Genomic DNA, 8816 nt, shown 5'->3' on the forward strand with positions numbered 1-8816 from the left:
CAACACTTGACTAATGTCTCTAACAGGATGAGAAGGTAGGATGGAAGGCTCAGAGAAGGGAGATGAATGAAGCTGCAGGGCTGGATGGATAGGGAGGGGCTACAGTCCAGCCTCCTCCTCTGCTCCTCCCTCTTACTCCCAAGGGCCCTTTGTGACCAGACCACAGCTCTATGATGTGAGCCTAGTACTTTAGTCCCCAAGTGCACACCCTGAGCTCAGTTGCCTGAGGGCAGCAGTATGATTCAGATGAAGGAGAATCCTCTCCTTTCTCTGAGGAGCACTTTTGATACTTGGCTGAACTCCAGCTCCCCTTTCTGGGCGATCGATACCATCCTCGCCTTTCTGTGTGGATTGGGGCTCTTTTTCCTGATCCTTCCCTACCTGGAGAATAACCCATCCTTTCCTCCCCCTACGAAACATGGAAACATCAGAAAGGTAAGGAACCCTTGGTCCAGACTCACAAGCATATAAAATTTTTTTTATTATTATTTCTACTTTTCTGAATCAACCAGAGATTCTTGAGGTGGGAAAGAATAGGGCATCTATTTTCAAGGAAGAATAGAGAATGCCTCTAGGGACAAACCAGGCTGGGCAGGAGATAGAGTGAACACTAGGATTTCTACCCAAAGATCTCAGATCAGTTGTCCAGGTGTGGCAGGGGCTCCAGGGCATGTCCCAAACAAAGTGACCAGGGGTTGAGGATTGGATACTTATTTCAATCTCAGGCAGAGGACAGGACTCTAAGCACTAGTTCAGCAGCTGTGAAGTGTCTCAGGGCTGATCTTCTGGCAATGCTGAAGCCCCGAGAGCCTCAGAGCAGGGGCTGGGGGGTGGAGCTGGTATCAAGAAGCAGAGATCTACCTGATGGAGCTAAGATTCACCCATAGTCTGAGAATGTGTGTGTTTCTTGAGCAGAGGAACAGTGACAAAAAGTACAGAGTGCATCTCACTTTGAAAATCATCTTTTGTTCTTCAAAGAAGGAAAACAAAAAATATTTTATTCACTTTAATAATGAGTGAAAGGAAAGGAACATCACAGAGCTCTGTCAGTGAAATGTAGATAGTCATGTCATGTATGGACACTAGTGCCTGATGCTTGTCTAGAGAGGGGAGACTGAGATTTGGGTCTTAAGCCCTCATTTTTTCTCTCTCAGCATCAAATGGAACGAAGGGGAAGAAGCAGGAGCAGCAAGAGAAATGGAGCTTTGAAAGGTGAGTTCCGACATCGAGCCATGAATGCCCCCAGAGTTGGTCCCTACCTCTCTGGCCATGAGGCCCAGTTCCACGGACTCTGAGGGGGCCAGTGGCTGGACTTCTCCCTTGAGAAACAGAGCCCCCAGGGAGGCTTCTGGGAAGGAGAGCAGAATCCAGATACTTCCCAGATTCCATGTGTAGAATGTAACTGTGAGGGGCCTGGAAAAGACTCTGTACCAAAGGGGCGTGTGGGCTGCACTGGACTAATAGCACCTGGATTGGGAGGTGAGCCCTCCAGTACACGTAGGACACATGGTTTAACTTTGTTCAGATTCAGCTGCAAAGTGATGCCTGCCCATTTCGCCTACAGGTAGGTTGTGAGGGCAGCAAGGAGTAAAGGATTTGGAAAAACTTTAAGTGATGAACCCTTTCACGAGCTTCACCATCACTGTCAGGGATCATGTGGTGTTGGACACTGGTGCTTGGGCTCCAATCTCCCAATGGTGCCCCTTACAGAGACAGTGCACTCAACTTCTATAAGACCCCTAGGCTCCTATCTTCACCACCATGACCCAGTCTGATGATTTCCAGCTTGCAGAGATTGCCTGGAAGCACTGGAAGAGGTCTGGGACCTGACTTCACTTCTGCAAAGGTAGAGAATCTACCCTTTCTTTCTAGGGGGTTCTTCTCGAGCCTATGGTGTGAGCCCAGGGATACTAGCAGCCTGGGGCTGAGCTGGGAGGAGGAGTCCCGGGGGCGGGGTATGGCTATCATCCTGTGGTGAGAAACAGCAGGAGCATTGTGAAGTCAGTACTGGGGCCATGCAGGGCTGTGGGGTGCAGCTGTCCACCCCTGCCTGGCCTGTCTGGTCCTCCTGGCCTGGCAGCTTCTGGCTGAAGCTTGTTCTTCATGTCTTCTGCAGATACCTAGGGAGGTTCCCTGACAAGGGCAGCTTTGATCAGGTCTCATGTCAAGATTCACCTAGTGAGGTTTGCAAAGCAGTTCCTGATGAAGCCCACCAACCATGCAGGGAAGAGGCAGCTCCCACCATTTCCCCAGCTCCTCTGACCAAGCAGCCTCCTCCGTGGGCTTCTACTATTTCTCCAGGCTCAGTTTCCACTTACTCAGAGTCATACCTGAGTGCCTCTCCAACACCAGAGCCTTTACTTCCCATGGACAGCCTTTCACCCTGGCCACTGGCTCTTTCCCCTTCCCCACAAAGCCCCCCTCATGGGAGAGCCTGTCCTCTACCTCCAGCACCCTGCTCTGCCCCCAAAGCATCAGGCTCCATGATGAGTCTCAATCAGGGTGACTCTACGGCACTTGCACTGGGCACCATCCGACACAGGTCATCTCCACACTGCCCTTGGAGACCAGCCATCTCAGGCATTGTCTATTCAAGCAGTCCTGGATCAGCCCTGGCCTGGTGGCAGGAAGCAGCCAAAGCTTGGAGCTTCTCCACTTTGACAAACTTAGAGTCCCAGAAAGAAAGCCTTCCCCTCTACCCACCAGGGGACTCATTCTGGGGAGATCCCAGAAACAGGCAGGTAGAGGCTGGTAGCCTCGCTTTTATCAACCCTGATGTCCAGGAGCTGCTGGAAATACTAATCACCAAGAGAGTGGAACTGAAGTTTTGGAAGGAGAAAGAAAAGGAGGAGGAGGCAGGCTACCACCTGAATACTTTGGGGAAGAGGATCGAGTCACTGGGTCACAAACAGGACACCTTGGGTCACCAACACTTCTGGAACATAAAAGGCAAACATGAACAGCTTCTTGGTCCTGAGAAGCCCCGATATCCTGACACTTTGGAGGACTGTCTACAGAAGACATGCAGCCAGCTCTTCTGGGGTCTCCCCTTTCTGCACAGTGAGTCTCTTGTAGCTACTGTCACAGTACCTGGGTCAGCTCTAGAGTTATGCCCTGTCTTATTTAATGAACACTCTAAAGTCAAACCATTTCATATTCCAGCTAAAGTAACTTCAAAACTGTCATTGGCCAAGCCCTTGACCCACCCTGTGGCTCAGGCTCAACCTCAATCCTTGACTCCAATCATGCCCCAATGTCAACCATCATCTGAAGTTTCCATGGAGACCCAGTCCAGTGGCCAAATCATGGCTTCAACCATGCCTCACTCTCAACCACCAACTCGGGCTCACATGGAGACCCAGGCCCGATCCCAACTCTTGGCTCCAACCATGCCTCACTTTCAGCCACCACCTCTGACTCACGTAGAGACTCAGGCCCACCCCCAACCATGGATTCCAATCACACCCCAATTTCAACCACCACTTGGAGCTCACATGGAGACCCAGGTCCGATCCCAACTCTTGGCTCAAACCATGCCTCATTTTCAACCACCACTTGGGGCTCACGTGAAGACGCAGGTTCCACCCCTACTCCAGACTCCATCCATGTCCCAGTGTCAACCACCACAACCTCAAGCTCATATGGAGATTCAGGACCAATCCCTACCTTGGACTCCAAACATGCCCCAGTATCAACCACCACCTCGAACTCACATGGAGACCCAGGTCCAATCCCAACTCTTGGCTCAAACCATGCCTCACATTCAAGCACCACTTCAGGCCCACATGGAGACCCAGGTTCCACCCATACTCCAGACTCCATCCATGTCCCAGTATCCACCACCTCAACCTCAAACTCACATGGATACCAGGGTCCAATCCCAATTCCTGCCTCAAACCATGCCTCAATTTCAAGCACCACTTTGGGCTCACATGGAGACCCAGGTTCCACCCCTACTCTGGACTCCATCCATGTCCCAGTGTCAACCACCACAACCTCAAGCTCACATGGAGACCCAGGTCCAACACCTACGCTGGACTCCAAACATGCCCCAGTTTCAACCATCTGTTCGGGCTCACAAGGAGACCCAGGCCCAACCCCTACCTTGGGGAGGTAGAGTTCAGGCAACCATGCCTCAATGTCCACCACCATCTAAGACTTCCATGGAGGTCCAGGACCACCAACAACCCTCAACTCCAACCATGCCCCACTTTCAACCACTTCCTCAGGCTCACACGGAGATCCAAGCCCAACCGATACCCTTGAATCTAAATATCTCTCTCTGTCAGCCATCTTCTCGGGCTCTTATGGAGATCCAGGGCCGACCCCAATCCTTGACTCCACTCATACCCCTATATCATCCACGACCTCAGGCTCAGTTCAAAACCACTGTCCATCCATCACCCTCTCGCCTAGTCCAGTCATCATCATCTCAACACCAGATTGGGTCCACTGAAACATCTTGCCCTACAGTCCAAAATAAGGCAACATCTTTCAGTTCAAATGCAATTGAAAACCTGGAAAGTCACTTTTGGAAAAAACAACTAGAAAGAGAGAGAACTTTACCTTCTTTGGTTAAAAATTCTCAGCAAGTCTTTAGCCAGGTCACTCCCAACCTATCCCAGGAGACCAGGTCTTCCCAGGCCCACAGTTCTGACTCCATCCTTCCTGGGTATTTGATCAGCCCTGAGGTTCGGGAGAAACTGGAGCACCACATTGCCCAAAGGTTCATGCAGCAACAGAGTGGCCTGCCCTACAGAATCCAAGCATCTCAGAAACTGATGCAGCCTCAGGATCAATACCCAAGGCCTTGTCAGGCACAGGGCAGGGAGGGGCCCTCAAGATCCTCTGCAGGTCTAGGCAAAAGGAGACAGGATGCACAAAAGATGACGTCCAAGTGCCCAGCACAAATCATACCAGGGACAGACCTGCGCCATGATGTAGGGCAGAGTGTGGGGAAGATCGTAAAAGATCTGTACATGTTCTCAGCCAACCCTCCAGTGAAGGATCCAAGAGCAAAACCTGAGTCAGAAAGAGTGTTGAGCCCAGACAAGAAGCATCCAGAAGTCTCAAGCGTCCTTACAGAGAGGAAGGAAGAGCAAATCTGTGAGAGAGAGATCCCTGTGAAAGTCTATCATTCGAGGCTTGCTGACAATCTTGTTTTTGACATTCTGGGAGAGACAAATGCTCCCATGAAAACAGAAAGTACACAGTCCTCTCAGGATGGGAAGGCCTCCATGATCACCTCCCATGAGTCTCTTGTCCTCAGTCCGTATACTGAGCAGGAGCTGGAAGCACATATAATAAGGTTTCGGGTGAGGCACAGGTGGAGGCTACTCTTCAAAGTCCTTAAGTTCATATTTTGCTTAAAGCTGAAAAAGGTTCAAGGGCCCACATTGAAGGCCACCTGTGAATCTGGAGACCACTCAAGAGCCCTATTAACCAAGGGCTTGGGAAAACCTCCTCAGCCCCATGCAGGAGAGAAACTGATAACAATAGAGGCAGTTGCCCCACTGGAAAGTCCCCTCCCTGTCCCCTCACAGGCGACTGAGAAAACCTGGGGGTACCTGAGAGGACCCACACCTGGTGACACCCATAAGCCCTCAGATGTCCCTCTGACTGGACAGGAAAACAAACCATCTTCTCTGGCCCCCAAATACAACTTTGTGAGCAGAATGTGGCACAGTGAATCTGTTGTGGAGACTGAGAAAGGCAGCCTGAAACCAAGTCCAGGTTCAGCAATGGCCAGGAATGAGCCACAGGAGAAAACTAAGAGGCAGGCCTCCCCAGAATCTTGCTCTAATGTGACAGTTGTGGACCTCGATGAATGTTCCCCATCTTCCAGGGCCCAAGAGGTTGTGGAGGGAGACTCTGCTGGGAAGGGAACCAGGGAACCTAGTGTTCAGGTCAAATCCCTAGACATTAATATGGATTTCAGGAGATCATGGTCTCCAAGGTCCAATAAAAGCCCCTCACTGAATACAAAATCTGTTGCCTCAAATACAGACCTACTCTTTGAGACACAGTTTCTTAAGCTCGAGTCTCAAGGGTTCACTGACCAGCAGGATCAGGCTCAAGGCCAAGCCAGCAGTGTGCTCCTTCAAGACTGTGAAACTGGTGTACTTCTTCAAGACTGTGCCACTGATACACTTCTCAAAGACTGTCACTCAAATATGTTTCTTGCCGCAAACATCTTGGCTTCTCAGGAATCTCTCTCCTATTATCAGACCTTATCCAGTGAAGACAAGTCCAATTCCCAAAAACTCTATGATGCTACATCAAGTGAAGGGAGCAGCCAGGGGCAGCAGGTGGACATGAGGCGACAGCTCAGATATAAGAGCCAAGGCAAGAAGTCTGTCCCCAAGGATGGGAGAGAGAAATATACAAGGCCCAAATTAAGACAGATTAAAAAAGGACTGGCAGAACGGAGGGCTTACCAACCCCAAGGGATGAGCCATCCTGGCCAGAAAAAAGAATCAACAGAGTCCCTAAGAAGCAAGTTTCGACAGTTAATCCTAAAGAAGAGACAGGTTCCGTCAGAAAGCCACTTCAAAGAAAGGATTAAGCTCCTTCTGCAGTGGATTTTCCCCAACAAATGCAAAGAACCAGAAGAGCCCCTGCAAAAAGGCAAACCTGAAACAGCCACTGTCAAGAGCCAAGAATCAATCAAAAGCAAATCTACCACGGAGAGCAGGGCTGTTGAGGCTCAGACTGTCATGACTGCTGTTGGACAGATCCTAAAGGAGAAGATGGTGTTTCACCATGGACCTCATGCCACAGAGTTAAATTGGTACCAAGCAGAATTCCAGGACCCAATAGGTCCACATTACTGCCACCACAGAATTCTTTCCTACCAAGAACAAAGGAGAATGAGGAGAGATACACCCCGTTATCACCAAGCTACCCCGATGGGCCACAGCTTTTCATATAAGAGTAAGTGGACCAGTCCCAGGAACAGCAACTGGGCCTTCTCACCCAGGGAGCCAGGTCCCCCTCCAGGCCGAGCCTGCCAACATGGATCAAGAGTGACAAGCATCCCAGGCCATCCCCTCCACTGTCCAAGGCATGGTCTCCTTCAGAAATATACCTCTTCTGGTGAATCAGAACATGGTTTTCACAGCATTACAGGTAGGAAAACTCTTCCTCAAGAAAAAAATGCATGCCTTGCAGATAAATATGTTTTTCTCTCATGTTAGCACATCCTCTGTGTGCTAAAGGCTTCTTCCTACCAGAAATAAATGGTTTTTTCTCATAAGCAGGGGTAGTAGCCTGTCTGTGCCTTACTGAGGGGGATGGAAGGCATCAGGGTCCACTCTTCCCAGGTGCCTGCTTTGACTTCCACATGGGATGGGGCCATGGAGGGAGGTTGACCCCAGCATGGATACTCACCCTCACCCCAATCCCCTAACTGCGCCTTCAGTTTCCATAATACCAGCATTACAGAAACAAGCAACACCATTTAGGACATGTCACCTTGAGCTAAACCTAAAGACCTCCCCCTTCTCAGGATCTTGCTCACTTCTATCCTCCTCTTTCTCCACCTGGACATTGTGCAGCTGGTAAGGGAGGTGTGTTCAGAAGCTGAAATTCCCCTCAGGCTCAGGAAGTGTCAGGGACAAACTCACATGTCAGAATAAGGAGGGGAGTCAAGAGGGAGGACAAACCTCATCCCTAGGTCACGGTGGATAGATGACGCTGCCCTGAAAGCCCCTTTCTCTCCCAGATGTAGCTGGAACAAGATAGGCTAGGTTTCTTACCCTCCCTCTGCCTTTCTCATGCTCTGAAGCAGCAGCAAGAATGAGGACCACACACTCTCAGCCCTGAGAGTGTGCAGTGTGAGCATGGAAGCCTCTGAGGGCTGGTCCCACCCTGCCCTGGAGGAGAGGACAGCCATGCTTACAGCACCCACCTCCCCCAGTGAATGAGCATGGTCGTGACTGTGTGTGTAGGCACCTCATGGTCTGAGAGTGGGACGCTGTGCCCCTAGGATGGAATGTGGGGGAAGGATGTTAGTGGAAGAGGCGCCCACAGACAGTGCATTTACAAAGGAGCATTGGTGTCCCACCACCATCCACAGGGCCAGAGGAAAGACGTTAGGGGCCTGGTGGCTCATGGTGGCCTCACTCCAGAGTCTCCCCTCTACTCTAGTTCCCTGGGCCCAGACAGAGGGAAGCCACCTGGAGCCCCTCAACAGAGGGCCAAGCTCCCAGAGGCAGCAGAGACTCAAGCAGAGAAGCTTCACTTCTCCCCAGTGTAGCAATCAGCTTTCACAGGACTGGGTACTCAGGACAGACTCACAGTCTGTGACCTCTACCTACACCTGTGGCCCAAGGAGGCTCCCAGGGTACAGGTAGGACTCAACAGGCCCACAGACTGTCATAGCAAGTCTCATCTGCTCTCAGTCTTACTCAATCCAGAGGCCAGGGTGGAAGACGCCAGCAGACAGGATGTGTCACCCAGCATGCATGAAAGTGACCTGTAGAAAATGAACATACGCGAGCTTTCCTCCTTGGGCCCATCCACATGGGAAAATGGGGAGACAAGAGCATTTCCCTGTATGTCACAGTCACTCCCATGGTGGAGAGACCTGCTCCTGGAGGGTCCCCGATCCAGGAGCCAGCAGGAATGGCCCAGCCTCCATGCCTGTCAGGACCCCCACATGTGGGACCAGGCCCGGGGCTGTGGGGGCAGAGGACACAGGCCTGCTTGTGCTGTGTTTTCTCCCTGGAGACTAGTCCTGCCTCTGCACCGCATCCTCCATGGGGCGCATGGAGGCTCAGCCAGGGTCTGAGGGGAGGGGCTGTGACCTGGGCCAT

At 51.3% G+C, this 8816-nt stretch overlaps 1 protein-coding gene across 1 annotated transcript; it reads left to right on the forward strand.

Moving 5' to 3' along the window:
• The first annotated feature begins 237 nt into the window (after nucleotides 1–237).
• Nucleotides 238–7255, forward strand: LOC147367268 (spermatogenesis-associated protein 31A6-like). Its single transcript, XM_086416109.1, has 4 exons — nucleotides 238–435; nucleotides 1155–1212; nucleotides 1786–1846; nucleotides 2117–7255. Exons 1-4 carry the CDS (start codon nucleotides 238–240, stop codon nucleotides 7194–7196), a joined length of 5397 nt encoding a protein of 1798 aa, XP_086272235.1. The 3' UTR covers nucleotides 7197–7255.
• The last annotated feature ends 1561 nt before the right edge of the window (nucleotides 7256–8816 follow it).

The sequence above is a fragment of the Bos grunniens genome, chromosome 8, assembly GCF_055505025.1.
Source record: "Bos grunniens cultivar Pamir isolate PY7600 chromosome 8, Bosgru_T2T1.0, whole genome shotgun sequence".
NCBI classification, from domain to species: Eukaryota; Metazoa; Chordata; class Mammalia; order Artiodactyla; family Bovidae; genus Bos; species Bos grunniens.